This window comes from Heliangelus exortis, chromosome Z, assembly GCF_036169615.1.
Source record: "Heliangelus exortis chromosome Z, bHelExo1.hap1, whole genome shotgun sequence".
Taxonomy (NCBI): Eukaryota; Metazoa; Chordata; class Aves; order Apodiformes; family Trochilidae; genus Heliangelus; species Heliangelus exortis.
Genome location: NC_092454.1, coordinates 29900103 through 29919779, shown reverse-complemented (window position 1 = coordinate 29919779; position 19677 = coordinate 29900103). Strand labels below are relative to the sequence as shown.

The 19677-nt window shown below is 40.2% G+C and overlaps 2 protein-coding genes across 2 annotated transcripts in view; both read right to left on the bottom strand.

Moving 5' to 3' along the window:
* Nucleotides 1-19677, bottom strand: part of NFIL3 (nuclear factor, interleukin 3 regulated) — a 513505-nt gene that overhangs the window by 284939 nt on the left and 208889 nt on the right. The window lies entirely within an intron of this gene.
* On the bottom strand, nt 863-1795 carry LOC139789987 (tubulin polymerization-promoting protein family member 2-like). Its single transcript, XM_071731156.1, has 3 exons — nt 1569-1795; nt 1261-1414; nt 863-1125 (listed from the first exon to the last, which is right to left on the bottom strand). The coding sequence occupies exons 1-3, from the start codon at nt 1778-1780 to the stop codon at nt 940-942; spliced, it is 552 nt and encodes a 183-aa protein (XP_071587257.1). The 5' UTR covers nt 1781-1795; the 3' UTR covers nt 863-939.

Sequence of the window (19677 nt, the reverse complement as noted above, 5' to 3'; positions counted from 1 at the left end):
CAGCCTTCCAACTACCCAGAGCTCTCTGAGGCTACTGTGCGTCAGCTTAGGGGTATTTTACCCACTCTGCTTTAGAGCTGTTATAAATTGACTGTTTGTCTTGGTTTGATGTTTCTTCTCCCAGTAGATGTGTAACTTCATGTCAATGTTCCTGTGTTTTCACACAGTAATCACATATATTAGTCATGGCTGGGTATAAACACCTAGATTATCAATGTCATTGTGTCTCATCCAGATTTCCACTGGTGCCAGAAAGTCCCTCAGACTTTGCCATTTAAATGTGTGCAGCTAAATTTCTGTTCTAGCAGTTTCCACAAGCCTCATTCTTCTGAGTGGGGAAACAGTAATGAGTGACCATGCCAGATGCTCGTAATGGGTGAGAAGGTTTAAAATGGATAAAGGAGGAAGCAAAAAGCAGGATCTGGTGTTTTTGTTACCCCTTTCCTCTCCACAGTGTGGTACATATTGCATCCTGTGCCCTGTGAGAGTGCTTTTCAACATTTGGTCAGGCACCACTGGTGGGCTGTCTTCACCAGAAGCTATGAATGACATGCAACACAGCATAGCTATACAAAAGCATGCACACACTGCTTCCCAAGCCAAAAATCACAACAAAAAGGATAGAGACTATTCAGAGACTAATTTACAATTTGTTTGATTGGAAATGCAAATCAGTGTGAAGGCAGCAGACTACCTGGTCCATAGAATTTTATCCAGAAGGCTAGCTTATACTTGGATTTAACCACACTACAAAGTAATAATGGCATGGTCAGATGGGGAACCTGCACCCCTCTTCGGAGTCCTCCAGTGCCCACTCTATGTGTTCCTACCCTACCAGATTTGGGGTGCACAGACACAGATGGCTGGTTGCATGAGATGTTTAATTGTCTTTCCTCCCATGTTGTAGGGAAGAAGTCCTTGTTTCCTTAAGCAGTTTCATTACTTGTGTGTCTGGTCGTATGTGCCCTGTCCCTTGTAGGCTCCAACGTAGCCACTGTTGTCTGTCAGATCCTCGCGGCCAGCAAGACCCTTCCCTTTGCCACTTTCATCAAAACGCTCTTTGTGGCTGCCAGTGTATTTGCTGGTGTCCGTCAGCCTGTCTACTGCACCAGCCTTGCAGGCTTTCTGCAAGAAAGAAGGCAAGCAAGAGGTATTAGGAGACAGCTCACAAACAGGCTCCTCCCCACGTTCCATGACAGCGGCGACAGATGGTCCCAAGGCAGCTCAGGGTGCGCAGGAGGTGAGGAAACCCATACTCACTGTGGTGCCTGCACTGCCAGGCTCCTTCCCCTCCATGAGGCCATACACAGCCTGCAGTGCTTCCTCTGGTGATTTTCCCTTGAAGCGCTTGCAGCAGATCTCCTTCATGGCCTGCTGGAACTCACCAAAGGTGATGGTGCGAGCACCCTTGGTCCTGTGTTGAGGGGTGAGATCAAGAGCTTGCTACTAGGTGGCAGCAGGCTGGGAAACAGCCCCCAGGGCTGACCCCCACGACAGCCTTCCTGCCTCCTGCCTTTGACTCCTCCCACCCAGCAGTGCTGCTCATCATTCCTCCCTGTGACACTCACTTGACTTTGTTGAATACAATGTCAATGTCAGTGCTGGTCACAGCTTTCCCATCCATCACTCCACACTCTTTGCACATCTTGGAGAAGTTTTTCCCTGTCATGTCATTGCCACTGGCAGCTGTGTCACCATATATAGCAAACTTACGGAAAGTTTCTTCTAATGTCTGGCTGCTGGGAAGAAAAAAGTTATCAGGGAAGGAGCTGAAGATCATCTGCTGCAGCTGCTGGACATACACTCTTGCACTACTCACAGTACCTCAAGCAAAGCAAGGGGCATGACCCACTGATATTTCTCCACCTTAGGACAACTGTGATGACCACACAGGTATTGACACAACACCTGGGATCCAGCCAGGATCAGGGCAGGGACAGGTTGGGACCCAAGGCAAGTCAAGGAGGGAGTGGAGTTCTGGGGTGATTTAATGGCTGCTGCATGTGAGCAATGAGGCATCCAAGGCTTGTGAACCTTTTTGAAATACAAGTTTTAGCTAGACTATCTTGATAAAAATTGCGTGCATTTGTCAGCTGATTTGTCTGCTTGTTTCTTGATGATAATCCAGATTTGTCTTTCAGGCCCCAGATAAGTACTTAAAATCTCCCAGGCCTTCTTGCAAGTAGCCTCTAAGGAGTTGTTGACATCTTCCCCCATCACACTTCATCTCCTGAATTGTCCCCTGTATGTGTCCTCCTCCTGACACAAAGTGAATTTCTGCTAATGGTCAACTTACACCACTACAACCAGGTACCAGGGATCTCTGAGAAGAAAAAAGCCACAGCTCAGGTTGCAAACCAGTCCACCACAACCTGAGAAGCCAATTCCTGTTGCTTCTCAAACACCCTTGAAACCTTCTGAGATAGCTCATCTCTCCTACAGCTGTGTGCTTCACCCAAGTGCTCTTCAAGTCTCAAGGTTGCTTACACTCTGACATTTAATAATCTTGCCTGAGTCTGCACCTCTCCAGAGCAAAAATCAGTCAGGCTTGTACCAGAGAGGCTGCATGTTGTGAGTATGAAAGGGGGCAGTGGGGTGGCCCTGGAGGTGGGGACCCATCTCACCTGCTTGAGCTGCCAGCCATAGTGATGGTGATGTTACTTTCCTGGCTATCCTGCAGGCAGTGGGCACTTGGAACTGCCCCACTGGCAGGGTCAGCTCCACAACCATGGACGTCACAAAGCTTGGAAGGTCCCACAAGGTGGTGTGGGGAGGGGGGAGGTTGGGGGATGCGGAGAGAGTGGAAAATAAGGGGGGGACTAACCTGTGCCACCAGAGATGTGGTGCTCCAATCTCCCGGGGGTGTGTGTGTGTGTGTGTGTGGTATTGTACCTCTAGCCCAGTAAGGACAAAAAACCCCAAATGCACCAAGCTATTCAGCTAACATAGGCTTCACACACTGGAAAGGTCTCCCATACTGGGACATGTACTCCGAAGGGAAGGGGTTTTTATCCCTATAAACCTGTATAACCAGCCAGTCTTTGCTCATCTGGGCTTTTTTCACCTGTAGCAGAGAAGAAAGGAAGAAGAGAAGAGAAGAGAAGAGAAGAGAAGAGAAGAGAAGAGAAGAGAAGAGAAGAGAAGAGAAGAGAAGAGAAGAGAAGAGAAGAGAAGAGAAGAGAAGAGAAGAGAAGAGAAAGAAAAGAAAAGAAAAGAAAAGAAAAGAAAAGAAAAGAAAAGAAAAGAAAAGAAAAGAAAAGAAAAGAAAAGAAAAGAAAAGAAAAGAAAAGAAAAGAAAAGAAAAGAAAAGAAAAGAAAAGAAAAGAAAAGAAAAGAAAAGAAAAGAAAAGAAAAGAAAAGAAAAGAAAAGAAAAGAAAAGAAAAGAAAGGAAAGGAAAGGAAAGGAAAGGAAAGGAAAGGAAAGGAAAGGAAAGGAAAGGAAAGGAAAGGAAAGGAAAGGAAAGGAAAGGAAAGGAAAGGAAAGGAAAGGAAAGAAAAGAAAAGAAAAGAAAAGAAAAGAAAAGAAAAGAAAAGAAAAGAAAAGAAAAGAAAAGAAAAGAAAAGAAAAGAAAAGAAAAGAAAAGAAAAGAAAAGAAAAGAAAAGAAAAGAAAAGAAAAGAAAAGAAAAGAAAAGAAAAGAAAAGAAAAGAAAAGAAAAGAAAAGAAAAGAAAAGAAAAAGGAAAAAGGAAAAAGGAAAAAGAAAAAGGAAAAAGGAAAAAGGAAAAAGGAAAAAGGAAAAAGGAAAGGAAAGGAAAGGAAAGGAAAGGAAAGGAAAGGAAAGGAAAGGAAAGGAAAGGAAAGGAAAGGAAAGGAAAGGAAAGGAAAGGAAAGGAAAGGAAAGGAAAGGAAAGGAAAGGAAAGGAAAGGAAAGGAAAGGAAAGGAAAGGAAAGGAAAGGAAAGGAAAGGAAAGGAAAGGAAAGGAAAGGAAAGGAAAGGAAAGGAAAGGAAAGGAAAGGAAAGAAAAGAAAAGAAAAGAAAAGAAAAGAAAAGAAAAGAAAAGAAAAGAAAAGAAAAGAAAAGAAAAGAAAAGAAAAGAAAAGAAAAGAAAAGAAAAGAAAAGAAAAGAAAAGAAAAGAAAAGAAAAGAAAAGAAAAGAAAAGAAAAAAGAGAAAAAGGGAAAAATATGTATCCTACTGAGATAATGTACCACATCTAAACAGACATGCATACATAATATTCCCCTGTTCCCAAAACGAACACACCATTAAAGGAGATTCTCAAATTATTGCTGGATATGTTAAGTTGCTTAAATCTTCAGTTGTAGGGCAATGATTTATTCTGTATCAGTAAAATGCTTAGCTGAAAAACAGACTGAAATCCAGCATCTGTTCAAATACTTACATAAATCTACAGGAAAGCTGGAAGAGAGCTTTGATGCCATCTGCATGGAACCATCATTATTTATTTAGGGAAAAATAGTAATATGAAGAGACTAAAAAGAACAAAAAAAGATGTTACAGCATCTGTAATACTGAAGCAATCCAAACTACCTCTGTGGAATAACAGAAAAGATTAATGTGTGAGACATTTGTGTAGGCAAGAATACTAACTCCTGCTCCTATGAATAAATTATTCTAAATTATTCTTTGTCTGCTAGATTTTACGAACTATTACCATAATCGCATAAACCTCTTTTTTCTCATGTAAAGCTATATATAGCATAAGACTTCCCTTTCAGTGCCATAATCAGAGAAACTCTTAGGAGACATCAAAGCAGTGAGATTCCAATTACTGTATGAAACACTCTGAATCTGGTAAAATAGATAATTAGAAAAAAGGCAAGTTCCCTTTCTGTTTATGGAAAGCAGTTGCCTCTCATTTCAAAAGCCAAGCACAGGAAGAGTTGACAATTTCTTCTTTGACCTGCTGTCGATCTGAATATGCATCTGTCCAGGAAATGTGTGCTTTTGGGGGACATCTGCAGAATGGTCCTTTTATGGGAATTTTTCTATGGTAGGTTACATTTTGCAGTTGTCACAATGGGAGATTCCTGGTTGCACATCTGCTTAGTACTTCAGTATTTTCATGCAACACCACATTGCTGGCTGCTCGTGTGCAGAAGTGGAGGGTGTCTCCCTGCAGTGCTGGTGTGAATGACAGAGGACAGACACCTAGGCCTACAGCACCATATCCAGGAACCATGTGGGAAAGAAAATACCTGCTGCACACACACAGAGTTGGGCCAGGTTGCCATCGTGTCCACTGGCTCCTGACTCCCTTGGCTGCTCCAGATTCAATGCTCGGCAGCTCCTGCGGCCTCTCTGGCCATAGCAAAGCTGAGGAGGAGGTAAACTGAACCTGACAGCTGGGCTGCACAGCAACATTGTACAGGGGGAAGGATAACTACAGTGAGCATGAAGAAGCATTAGACTGCATTTCTTTCATGCTTCACATCTCTTACTATCTATTTAACAAAACTCCTCCCACACTCTACCATATTTATGTGTTTAGAGATGGCTGAGGCAGAAATGAAACAATAATCAGTTTTCATTACAGGAATTTCCCTCAAATTCTGTGTACTTAAACATTTTCTTTTTTCTCAGAGCTAGTATTAGTCTGCCTAGTAATCATATGGAAGGTTTGATGGCTCATGGAGGCATTAAGAAAGATCCTGCTTAGTGCTATCTATCTATATATATGGTAAATTCCATCTGTGTCATTACTGCCATTGAGAGCTTTGTACAGTTCTGTACTATGCAAATGTTACTCTCCAGTTTAATGTCTGTAGGACTGGACTAGGAAGGGTAAATAAATAGATAAAGGTAGATGAAGGCTTAAGTCAGTTCTTTCAGAAAGTTTCAGCCAGAAACTCTCTTTCTTCTCTCTTTAGGTGCCTTTTGGAGCACAGTATTGGCTGAAACTGATTTTAGCTGGGCGGTGAAGAAGTTTTGTTCCCCCTGCATCATTCCCACTTAAGAGCTCTGGAACAGCTCTCTATTACTGATCTTCACATGCCTCATTCCTTCACTTTTCTCTTTAGACCAAAAAATCAGTGTGAAATCTGATGGATTAAGCGCACCTGATGACCTTGATCTTTGTGAAGATTTAGATTGAGCAGATTTGTACAACATTTGCTTATTTTCATAAAATTTTACGAGCACTTTTTCCCCACAACTGATACAGTTCAATTCAAGAATAATCTCTGTCACGCACCAAAAAAAAAAAAAAAAAAAAAAGCCCTCAACCACAGGAGAAAAATAAATGCCTAAAAAAAGAAAAAAATAAGCCCAGACAGCATACTGTCATCAGAAACTTAATTTTAATGACACTGCAGCTTCATTTTGAAGCTATTGTTTCTTACAGGCACATTGGCAGAATAACCATCCTATCTCAAATTAACTAATCTGGTATAAATATGTGTTCCCCTCATAACATAAGTGAGAGCATGCTATGGCCCATGGTATTCCATGAAAATGCTGGAGTACTAAGCAGATGTGCAACCTTGTTCAACCTCTCTCAAGACTTAAAAAAAAACCCCAAACTTAAATAAAGGTTTTTACAGCTCTGTAGTTAACTCATTAGGAAATATAGCGTTTTATAATTGCATTAACAAAAGAGGTTCCTAATATATTAAAAAGGTAATTTTCACATATATTTAAAAGGCCATATTGATATATATAATTTCTATAGAAAATATGAGTCATATTCATTGCCAATGTAACATCTACAATTCCATTCAAGCTATATTAGGAACTCATTTTGCTCCTGAAGGCTGTTTTCCTATTTGACATTAGTTACATTATATTATATCCCTCCAAAGGCAAAATTGCATTTACTTCAAGCTTGATTTGATGCAATTATCTACAAATTATCTCGTCTTGGCATGTTTCAACAGTTTGAGCCATTTGCACATTTTTTCAGCAACTTCCTTCTGCCTGCAGAATTCTCCTGGCTGTTCTTCAACATGTAGGGAGGGAGTTACAAGAAATACTAAGTTAAAGCTATTTTTAAGGCTAACATACTTGCATACAAAAAGCTGCTACTTCAGGCTTTTAAAAGTGAGTTTCAAACAAAAGAAGAAAAAAGTATCATTATTAATTATCACTTTGGCTTTGTGCCTTATTGTGTCAAAGAGTGATATTCTTTGACACACCAGTCCATAAAGGACGTAGCTTAGCGAATATCTACAAACACATACTTTACTTTATTTCCTGAGCAAATACTAAGCAATATAATGGCTGATTTCACAAACTGCAGTCATAGCAGTACACTGTCCTTTCACTGTACCTTTTGCTTCTCTTCTATCTGCTTTCCATAAAATCAAAGAAATCCCTTATACAACCCATCTAAAAACAATAAGCACAGCGAGACTTAAACTTCCCAAGAGGATTTACATTATGTTTTAGAGCTTCCTGTATTATTAGTTTTTCTGCATCCTGATTACTAAGTACAGTTGTTCTGATAACAGCAGGTTGTAAATGCTTAGAGCAGATGCAAGGATGGTCTAGGACACCAGACTTTCAAAGCTACTTGTTCCTATTGTCATCTATGAATCAAAAATAAAATAAGGGGTTTGTTTTTATCACTACTAAGGAAACTGCCATCTAATTTCAAAACACTTCAGCTTGCAGGGGAAGAGGCTGTCTTTACTGTCAGACAAAGGTTCAGACTTCAAAGACATTGCTGAAGGCAAAGGGCAAAGAAAGGCCAGGAACCCTTGCCTTTAAACACCTCTAACACAGACAAACACTTCTGTTGTGACTATTGGACAGCCATTGCTGACAAGATGCTTTGTGTAACAGGAATGTAAAAGATGTTGAAAAAGCCATTAGGAAAAACCATAGAAGAAAGGTCCTTAAAAGGGCCACTGATGATAGAGAGGCAACAGTCTCCAGCATGGCAAGTCTCTGAGCCTGACTGTTAGCCATGAAATTTTACACGGGAGGATGCTTGAGGAGCATGTGCTTGTTCTGGTTCAAGCACATGCCAGAGACTAGGTGTGAATGGATGAACTTTTTTTCTGATCTGATATAATTATTTTTGTACTGACAGTCAATTTAGCTTACTTGCTTTCCAATCCCAGTGAGATATTAACCTGTTAGATTATTGTTTCTTCCAGTTATGGCCTACAGTGTCTGTCTGAGAAAATGGAAACATCTGCTATAATTGGAGATTCTTCTGAAAAACTAAACAAACAAAGAGCAAGTGTACTACAAAATACTGCTTCTTTTAGGCTGGGTGTTGCTGTGGATGGAAACCAGAATATCACACACTTGCAGCTACAGTGAACAGGATTACCAGAGCCCTGGGCACCAGAAAGTGACAGAGGACAACTCTTAAGAACCAGGAGAGTTTGCACAAATGCACAATTTCCACAGTTTTACAGCTTGTAAAATAACTTATGTTTTACTTAAGAAACAGTGGCATATTCTAGCCTGCATGAGAACAGCTGATATACGTTTTGCATACTCAAGCAGTGCAAGCTGTTGGAGGCAGATACTTGGGCAGTGTGTGTGGCTACAACACATTTGATGTGGCATGATTTTTGTGGTACAATTTTAAGAAAAATACATGTGTGCAGTAGTCAGTAGCAGTTACCAGCTTTGAATTCTGCAATGACACAACTCTGCTCCCAGCAAGGATGGCAAAGGCCACAGGCTGGAAGTGCATGACACTGAGAAGAGAAAGAAGTGTTAAGAAGACCAACAGTAGCCTTGACACTAACACACTTCTGAGTGCTCAGCTCCTTACCATCTCACGTTGTGTAATGCAAAACACTCTACTTCCTTCACACTTCTTCTCCAGGACCAGATGCCCAAGACATATAAATCAGCTTCTCAGCACTGTGATCACCCAGCTGACATCAGCTGCGGCTTTGGTTGCTGCCCCTTACATTCCCAAAGGCACAGCAACACTATTTCAATGTGTCAGAAAACTTGAGCCCTGCTGTGTTCCCTCTCACATCCCTCATGGAAGCAAACCTAGGTGCCAACCATTGAGTAAGAAAATTAGTATCATATTTTGAAAGCACTACTGTAAAGGAGAAGGGAAAACTGCCCCTTATCTCTTCCCATTCTTGTCCTTTCACAGAGGCACCTTGCTGCCTCATACAGGGAGAGGGCTTGCTGGAAATAAGCAGGATCTTCCATCCACTCAGAGAAGAGGAACAGTCCCATCTATGTCAACCCACAATATTGCAACTATTTTTCTGGTGGGATCAAATGATGTGGTATCCGGGACATCTGCCAGAAGCAAGACACCCTTTGTGGGAGTATAGACAACTCAGCCAGCCTCATGCTGCCTCTTGCTGAAGCCATAGCCTGGACTTGCTTGTTAGGTCTGATTAAAGATAGACAAAAAGTAAAGCCCAGATTGATTCAAACCGATACTAATCATTCTTGGCATTACCATGTTCTGCACATCTTGTGCAAAACTCAAGAATCTGAGACATTCCCCTGCACACCTCCCACCTTCACCAGACCCTCTTTTTGAGTGAGAAGACAGGGTGAACGCACTGTTTTGGAAGGACCTCATCACTTGCCATATGTAATTAAAGAGGAGTCCTGGTCTGCATTAGCAAAAAGCATACCACCATAAACACACATTCACACTCTCTGCATATACAGCTGTTCTACCATGGATTTCAGATATCAGTTCCTTCAAGGCAATAAGGTATAAATATAGACCTTGGTGGTCCCAAAGTCTCTTTTTGGTTTTTTTTTTTTTTTTTTGGTAATATGAAGTTGAATACTTTGGGCCATCTACTATATTAAACCCAGATACTTATACTGTTAAACCCATATCTGTCAGCATCAAAGGGTGCTCCAGGAAAAGAGGATGGACAGCCCTCAGACTGTAGAAGGTTTTTCAGATGGACTCTCTCAAACTCTGCTGAGAGAAGAAGAACCTTGTCACAGTCTAAGTGCTTTTCTGTTTACAACAACAACACTTATCACTTGTGCCTGTAGTGAGATAAAGCATACTGATGCTCTGCATTCGGGAGGATGGGGTCAAGATTTATGTGTCTGTCTGAGGCCCTTGCTTTGTCTGTGGCAAATCTTCAAAATAAAGTCAGAGAAGTACCTGAGCAAGAGTCACAGTACCCAGAACTCATGTGTAGGTTTACTTAACAAAGGCCATGTTCACATATATGCATTAAAGAGAGAATAACCTTCCAATTTTACTCTGGAGGCTTTGTAAAATTTGTCAGGAAAAGGCATCATAATACCTCCATGCAAAACATATTTTTGGAGAATGGGTCCTACGTTTTCAACATCACAGGAAGCACATCAGTCCCTTTGAATGGGTCAACAGAAGCTTGGCTTCAAGCAACATGACTGAAGTACAGAACAAAATGTGTGGTTTACTTAACACGGAAAGAAGCACTCTTCTGTCTTTTCTCTTACTCATCTGTTAAGTGAGGATTTGCATAGTCTGCAAGTGAGCTCAGCCAAGGGACAAAGACCACTCAGATGATTTTACAGTTAATATCCTTCCTATTATTCAACCCATATGTTTTGTGGCTGAGGAGATGGACCACAGGCCTCTGAGTGGCCTCTGAGGACCTTCACTTCAATAATACCACATCTTTCTCTGGCAAGACAGTAGCATGAGATTTATTCATTCTTTGACAAACTCCAAAACCAAAACTACATTTTTTGTTCAAAACTACAGTTTACTGAAGTGTGGTTTAACATGATCATACGCTGTTTAAAATATATAACAACCTAAATGTAGTTGGAAAATCAAAGAAATTGCAAAACACTTATTAGACCGAAATACCCAACAATTAAATATGAATTCTACATAGTACACAGTTAGGAAAATAGAAGAGGACCGGCAGAAACCTCAAATCACAGGTAAAGGAGAGAGGAGGATGACAGGAACCTGGAAGATACTTCAAGAGGTCATTCAATCTTTTTCTTAGGGCAAAATCATTATCTCTGTTATTCCTTACAAACTTATCTTAGACAAGATAAGACATCAAATACACTATTAATGTGGATTCCACAGTATCTCCAACATTCACTATTTCTGCTTTTAATGCCTTGTCTAAGCTTTTCTTCCCTCACTTTGACTTCATTTCTTCGTGTCATATCCACCAGAGACACAAAATGAGTGGCAATCAATGTAGAGAAATTATTTTTCTTTAAAAGTTCATTGTTAGATGCAGAGATGGGCTGGAATAATGACATCTTTCCTGAACCTATTTTATAATGTCCCTGTTAGAGATCTGAATCAGCAAGACCTGGTGACCTGCTGGAGTTTTCACTCCTGACACCTAGAAATAGGAGCAGATTTGATTTTCTTGCCTCTAAGAATATAAGCTGAAGTTTTAAAATGTATGCTGGTTTGGCCAGATAAGTCCTCTCAGGCAAACAGAGTTTTGCTACTAACGTAAATTGGAACCTTTTAATAATTGGCAGGAATGGAGTCTCTCTGGGTGCAGACTGCATCTACTTTCTGGCTAGTGTATTGCACTGCCAGAAAGAAACCAGCACACAGTTTGCAGAAGTAGTGCTTTTGAGGTTCCTGTGGAAGAACATTAGTGAGTAATAGCCACACTGATGGCCACATTCAGCTTGCCCCACATTACCCACATAACCATGTACTTGGAGAAACCATGGGCAGATCTGCTGCTCAGAATGAGCTCTTGTAGCTTCACTGTCTTCCACTGGGTACCAGTGGTTTCCATAAATTAAGAACCTTTTCCCCAGACAACGTGCTGTGTTTCCTTCTGTGTTTAGAGAAATACTCTCCACTGGCTACCCATTAAAGGGAAAATCAACCCTTCGGATGCTGGCTGATCCCATTTTGGACGTTTTCATGAAGATAGTATGGTTGTGAAAGTCTTCAGCACAGCATGATTGCAAACACGTTGGTACTTGCTAGTAGGTACAGAACAGACAGATTTTTAGAAAACTAATGAAATAAACATATCCTTGTGTTAGTTCTGCATTGAAAAGAATGTATTTAAGATATCATTCCTGCAACTGATGTGGGACAGCTATTACAAGTAAATATTCGGTGTACCATAAGTTTTGCCACATGGCAGATGTGTTTGACAGCATAGTGGGCAGAATCTTTTCAGACTTTGATACGTCTGTTGCATATCCAAAAAACAGTAATAATGCTTATAAAATGGTATTCCATTTGTCTTTTATTGAGATTCTATTCACAAGATTTAAACTATGGAACAAAGATAAGAATGCAAGCTGACTTAATTATGGGGAAGAAAAAAATTCATACCCAGATATACACTGATTACAACTGCTTAAAATCAGTCAGATAAACTGTCTGAAGACAAATAGCTTTTTCTTGAGGTATCTGCAGTAGGAGAGCAAACCAAAATACTTCTTTTAGCCAGGCAATAATGAGCAGAATTTCAGCATCAAAATTTTCAGATTTTGATGAGGAAGGGCAAAGGAAACTCCAAGTAGGTGTAGACTATGGGCAAACCTGAAGGCTTTGAATTTTGTAGATAAAAATTATGCCTGCCACAAATATGCAGGCTGATGCTGCAAGGCTCAGAGCAGCTGGTCACTCCGTTTGCCAAAGCTTTCTGATAGAAATTTTCTCACACTGCCTAACTCTGTTAATGGTGTGAAAGTTTGATGGGACAGAACACAATCTGCTACAAACACCTGATGTATAGAAATACAGAAGCACATGTACAACCTTGCATTCATGTTCACATCACAGGCAGTGCCAGGCCTGTTCATGTAGGCAACCACCTTGAGTATGACCTCTGGATAAACCACTTTTCATCTTTTGATATTGTAAATGCAACACATCCATCACCTCCATTGTACAATATTTTCATTCGACTGAAAAGGAAAAAAACATAGGTATACAGGCCATTCTGCAGAAGAGTATTTGTCTTTCTTTCTCTTCTCCATGATTTAATGTTATTACTTTAATGTTATTACATGTATCCAACATCCTGCAGCCCCGAGAGACTTTCCTAAGCCAACTGCTCCGCTTTATTGTTCTTCAACATCTCTGCAAAACTGGAGCAGAATTTGGCCTTGAGTCTCTTATTCATCTCTCATCTGTGTGTAATTGTAGGAATTTTTCACCAGTGCTGAAAGGTACTGTCAGGACAGCTATGATTTCTTTTTCATTCTCTGCCTGACTTGTTCACAACGGCAAAATCTCCAGATGCATTTTGCATTTGGCATAGAAGTCTCAACCGTCAACAGTCGAAAGAAAATATTTTACATGAGACAGTCCCCTGCTGTTTTAGCAGAGGTTCCTGGATAGTCTGTGCTAGGAAACTCTCCCCAGTGTGGTCAAGATCTCACCTCCATTTTTCCTTTCTTTCTTTACCAGGCTCCTGTGTGACCACTCCACGCTCCCCCACATTTTTGCTACCAGAACCCAAACAGGGATTGGCAGCTCAGGGGAGGAACACCTCAAAAAACTTTAGTGGGACTTCCAAGCATTGGCAAATCCCTGGGAATCTCTGTGTGTGTGTGTGTGTAACCTCCCTGTCACTTTTAGCAACAGGCAATTCAGATGTAATAGTCCATTTATTACATTAACATTCAAAGTTTAAAAAATGTGTTATAAGGAAGAAGATAAAACAAAATAAAAGACATTTATTTAGCTCAAGATGGCTTCTCTGCTACATTCAGCCAGCAGTTCCAAAGCCAGCCTAACCTTTGGGGCAACTGTCACTGCTCAGAACAATAACAGAAATAAAGTCTTTCTTTATCTTAGTCATTTTACATGCATGTACACGTATTCCTAAGGATTTTCTGTAACCCCTAGATCCAATAAACAATTCAACTAGGATGTCAGCTTGTATCTATGTGCCTTACTAATGAAATCCCATCTATCACCAGCTCAGCAGCTGTCAGGAAAATAGCACTTGAAATACATCTTCATAAAGGGCAGGTCTAGAGGGGTGGCTGAAAGGCACATTAAGATGAGTTCACGTCAGTCTAAATGCGTACGGTTTCTGACAATAACTACTTATTTATAAACTCATAGAGAGATTAAAGAATGCAGCTCATTAGTATTGTGCAGTAGACTTTAAACATAGGCTAAGCAGATAAGCTTTGACAGATAGTATCCTTGGGAAGTTGATCTCCAGACATAATTTGCTTAGTGGAAATGGGGAGCAAATAGTAAGTTTCTTTCCCTAGCAACATCCTCTTTTACTCTCTGAGATCATCAGGACTTCCTCCCATGGAACCAGAACAAGGCTCTTTCTGCCTCATGGATATCCTGTACTGCTCTCTCCACCCAGATCTTAGTCATTCCTCCTACTCAAAAGTCAGCAAAATGTGTTGTTGCCACATAACCATAAACTTGAAACACCTTGTATCGAATTATTCATAATTTGCTATTGGTGTTATTAGCTACTTTTGAGATGTAATCACAAGTAATGAAATACATTATATTCACTGGTAATGTGGGAAGTTTTCAAATTAACGTCCTCCATTGCACAACAAAACAACTTTCTCGTTCTGTCCCAGAAAATCCTGACCAATAGGACTCGAGCAACATCCTGAGCTGGTACGCCCAGGGAGAGACATCAAGCACCTTTTTAAAATTAGTATGTTATTATGACACTTAAACTGGAGATCTCTGACTGATGGTATTTACTGCCATGAGCTAAATGTTATGAAGAGCTAGATGAAAGATAAATTTTGGCACAGGGAATATTTTTTTACTTCTGCTGAGCAGCAGGGGGGAGGGCCTTGCTTATGAAAAGTCAGAAAACCAGCTACCTAATCTCTTGTCATTTGTCAGTTTACAAAACACACTTGGATAAATCATGAAAAACAAGAAATGTGCGATACAGTTTTGAAAAATCCAGCTAACAGTGCTCTAGTGCTGGATGCAGGTGGCTTGTACCATCATCTCGCCTTTCCATCAGAATCACTTCCAAGTGAATCACCACCTTCTTTAAATTCAGCTTCTGGTTTGGAAACCCTTACTTCAAGTCTCTTTGAGAAGAAGAAAGGGCTCAGAATGGAAAGCACAAGCCCATCCTCCCCCTCCCCCCCCCCCATCCCCAGTGCTGCAAAGCTATTTTTGAGATGTAAAGGAACCACCAGTCTTTGTCTCTTGGTATCAAAGAGCTTAAGAGTCTGGCAGGTGTTCAGGTGTTGCTGCTCCATAGTGGCCCCAGAAATATGTGCCAAGCCAACTTCACCCAAGCGCCCAAGAATATGGAACCAGGTTAACATCCTCACACTTTGTATTACAGGAAAATCTGAACTTTTGAACTTTTTTGTTGGGACATCCACAACTTCCCTGGGCAACCTCTTTCAATGTCTCACCACCTTCACAGTAAAGAATTTCTTCCTAATATCTAATCTAAATCTGTTTGAAATCATTAGCTCTCATCCTATCACTAAATGCCTTTGATAAAGTCCTTCCCCAGGTTTCTTGTACCCCAGCCTTTAGGTACTAGAAGGCTGTTATAAGGTCTTCCTGGAGCCTACTGGAGTTATTTTGGTTTTTCTTTAATTAAGCAACACAGGAATATATTGATATTAAAAGCCCTAAAAATCCTACCAAACCCCAGGTACTAGCTCTCCTTGGGTTGTGTGAACTTGCATGTAAGAAAAAACAGGCCTCAGTGTCACATCCACACCAGACCAAGCTTGTCCAAGTTTAAAAGATCTCCAAAATCTAAGCGGGGGCATCTTCTGGAGTCTTTGATATAGCAGCTGCAAAACTCTTTATGTTAATATGAAAATGAAGGCAGATAGCTTTCTCCATCATGAGCATTACCCAAAATATTTCTATGCCATGAGTCATCAGCACTGTAGCTGTGACCATAAATCTGAAATAAACTTATTTTCTGAGAGGAATTTTCTCCCCCACACCTTATCTGTAAAGCCAAAGTAAAGTAGCTTTTAATAAATACTGTTAATACTTCAGTATAAACAGAGGTACAACTTTTCAAGCTTGTAATGGCAGTCTGCCCTGTGAATGTGTGAAAAAAAAAAATGCTGCTTGCTTAGTGAACAGCCTGGAAAGAACCAGTATCTTACATGTAAAGATGAAAAAAAGTATTGTGTAAGACACTGTTCTTATGAAATGTAATATTCATTCAAATCCTTACAAAGTTTAATGATATTGTGTAGGGTGTGGCTGCTAAAGTAAACTCTAAATAAACCACTGAAAGTAATTTATGGGAAGGGGACCTTCCAAAGCTCTTGTGTGTTTTTCTCCCCCAGTCTGTTACTCTTAGACCAGAACAGCCGTGCAGGTACTTGAAGGTAAATGGGTTGAGTAAGATAGGCAAGAATAGTATTACTGAGCTGAACTAATGATTCTCTAGGGTTTTAAGGATGGGGTTATTGATGTATGGCAATGCACAGCACTTTTTTTTTTTTTTTTTTTTTTTTTTTTTTTTTTTTTTGTCAGCAAGTTTTTTTCATTTCTAATTTTTCCCCTTCCCTTTTTGGAGAAAAGTGCTAGATTTTCTGCCAGTTCTTGTAATACCCTGATCAGCTGCTCCATGCACATGCAAACAGCAGCAACATTCTCCATCCACCCACCTGTTTGCAGAGGCAGATAAAGCCAAGATCCAGCCCCACTGGCACCATGGATGTCCTCGGGGCCATGCTGTGGTTACCATGCTGTTGCTTCAGGTTAGAATTCCTCCGCTCTGTTATTTACAAACACATTTTCCACTCAGATCTTGTATTTGTGTCTATATTTACCCTTCATCACCAGCACGAGGAACTCTATGCTGATTTTAGTTCTTTTTCTTGCTGTGATATTTATAACTGATGTCAATCAGCTCCTTTCTGGAACATACTTCATTCATATTCCTGTAACTGTAAATACCACCCAGCATGTGCAAAATGCATCCCTCATTGCATCACTGCCCTTGAGTCTGTTAGGTTTTGTATTTTGTGGTCTCAGCTAAAGCAGAAGGTGGGATTAGCTGTCAGTGCTACCACAGTTAGACTGAATCCTCCCTGCAGTCACCATTAAATCCCTGTTCCTAAATGGAAGTTTTAACAAGAGAAAGAGATATGTTTCAAGCAGAAGTGGATATTTTAGCTTTGTCTCTGCAAAACAACATATCTTCAATATTTACCTTGCACCCCCCTCACCCTTTTTAACCATTTTAAGTAATACACAGCAGAAGTCAGACTACCTAGATTATTATCTCCATGCCTGCCTTTATCCTGTGGGGAGACGCTTCGTATTTCCTCAATCTCCTTGCAACAGCTATTCAGTTTTCTGAAATAATTTAATGGGAAAGTATTCTCTGTGTGTTGAACATTATGGTAAAGATTCTCTGATCTCATTCACTGGAGAGAGAGCTCAGCAACTTCATCTCACAGGTGGTCCTCTTCATCTACATTGACCTTAACCAACATCCTCCAGCTTTGGTCCTAAGATTAAGACCCTTTCCTATCACAGGAAGCCTTATTTCATATGCAGACTTTATTTCTAAAGTGTTGTCATGGCCAAAGTCTCAAGCATACCAAGGGAAAAAAATCATATTTTAAAGGAAAGATATTGGGTTTTTTATTCCCCTTACCATTTTCCTGTGAATAATTTCCTGTGACTTTTTTGTTGTTTGTTTGTTTTCCTGTCCAAAAGGAGAGCAGGTGGATACTTCACCCATTTTCAACTTGGTGAAGCTTTCCCTGTCTGGAAAACCCCTTTACACACCAGGCTAAGGTCCAACAATTGGACCTACTCTGACAGTTTTGGCTGGCCTATGTGAGACCTTTCCTGAAGGTTAAGTTCCCCATCCCACCTGCCTCTGAGCTAGCTTTTGACAGCATCCAAGTCTCTGCAGTGCCCTCCTTCCTCCTCTGATATGTCCTCTTGCTCCCCTGGTCTCCTTCCCTGCCTCTGACTGGAAAGCAGCTGCCCAGAGCCCATCTGCCCAGGCTTTGCTATCACCTCTGCAGCAGGAGTGCAGGAGTCAGCTGGGGGTTAAGTTCATTTAATCAAAGAGCATCGTCAGTAAAGAGCTGGGAATTGTGGAATTGGGGGAAAAAAATTATCTACTGAAAGTAATGTAAGGAGGATTAAGGATCCTAATGGAGGATTAGGTCTGAAGAGACAGGATGGAAACTCCCAGGAAGAAGCAGGGGGAATATGGAGAGAGGCAGGAGAGTAAGGACTTTACCATTCTGTGCTGTGGGCACACTTTTCTGTCCATTTATTTCTTCATTTGTAAAGCTAAAATTGTGGAATGAATACTAATAGTCTATTCCTACTGGTTTATATCTAACAGTTTGAACTTCATCATCAATGCATGCAAGAGATATGTAAAAGCAAGGTGGATGTATATGTAGATAATCTCAAATGATAAGGCTCAAATCATCAAGACATAAAAAAAATTAAATCTTTTCCAGTATATCGACACTGATGAGATGTGTCATAGACTATTTCCACTGGAGGAAATTTTAATCCTTTTAGTTAGGGATATGCTCCTTTAGGGAGCATATGAAGAAAGCATCAACTAAAAATTCCTGGCATCTTAGCTTGTATGAAACCTCTATTGATGCTGGAGACCAGAAAAATAAGCAATAATAATCTGAACTGATAATACCCTGTTATAATACTTGAACATACTGCATATGGTACAGATACTACTGGCAGAGTGACTTGTAATCCCAAGCGTTGCACTCCTTAACAGATACTTTCCCTTTGCTTTTCAGATAGCTCCTCCCTGCAATAGCATGGCACTCCTTCTTTGCCACCATGGCTATCTCCTGGAACAATGTTTCTCACTGGACCAGGGAAGCTCAGCAAACTAGAGCAAGTGCCAGCTCCAGCACCCTACTGTGCTAGGAGCTAGGGAAGGCTAGGGGCAGAAATCAGAGCACCAGCAGAGAAAAAAGGCTGGGAAGTTCAGCATTTATGAATAAAAAAAAAATCTAATTACAACTGTAGACAAGGGATTAATTGCAAAAGCTGAACAACTAGACATGTTTAAATTAATACTTAATTCATACCACTAGTGATAGTGATTAGCAATGACTGTAAGAACTAGATATCTAGGAAAAGACTAACAAAGAAATGTCTTTCTGCTTAGGGAGCCTAATTAATTACTACCAATGAAATTGGCTCAATAGTGCAGATTTACTTCAGTGGCCAGGGTTGGATCATTGCCATCTAGGCTGAATGTCAGTTGCAGACAATCATCCATCAAATTGTTATAATGAACTCAAAGTCTCCAGTAGACCCAGAAATGAAGAAAAAAGAGGATGCTTTTTTTTTTTTTTAAACACAAATGCAGAAATTGTATTGTCTTGCCCTGCCCTTTTTTTTTTTTTTTTTTTTTTTTTTCTCACTCACATGTACAACACCAGTGAAACAGAAATGTGTCTACAGTGCACATGGAGACACTCACACTCCGTAGTTTGATTATCCAGGCTGCTTACAACACAGAGGTGTGAAAACACACACATTCACAAAATCTTTTCCAAGTAGTGTATTCAAATTCAACATCTCACAATATTAATCTTAATTTAAAAGCAATTAAATTTTACTGTCTAGAAATGTGAAAACCTAAAGAGCAAATTTAGAAAACTAATTAGCATAGTAAGTAAAATAAGTTATTTATCTGATAATCTCATAAAACCTTTTAATTGAATTCACAATAATTTCAATTGCTAAATGTAACATTTTGTTTATAATAGCAAACATTTCTAGGTTTTTATTTTAAGTTCCAGCCTAATATTGTCATAATTTACAAATGGCCTCCCGGGGCCAACAAGATCCACCAAAGTAATTT

Excerpts from the sequence above, each read along its gene's own strand:
- LOC139789987 (XM_071731156.1), bottom strand. The coding sequence starts at position 1,780 with ATGATCTTCAGCTCCTTCCCTGATAACTTTTTTCTTCCCAGCAGCCAG. Across the intron at positions 1,415-1,568 it reads ATTGTATTCAACAAAGTCAA|GACCAAGGGTGCTCGCACCA; the intron begins GTGAGTGTCACA and ends CCCTCAACACAG. Across the intron at positions 1,126-1,260 it reads CTGGCAGTGCAGGCACCACA|AAAGCCTGCAAGGCTGGTGC; the intron begins GTGAGTATGGGT and ends TCTTTCTTGCAG.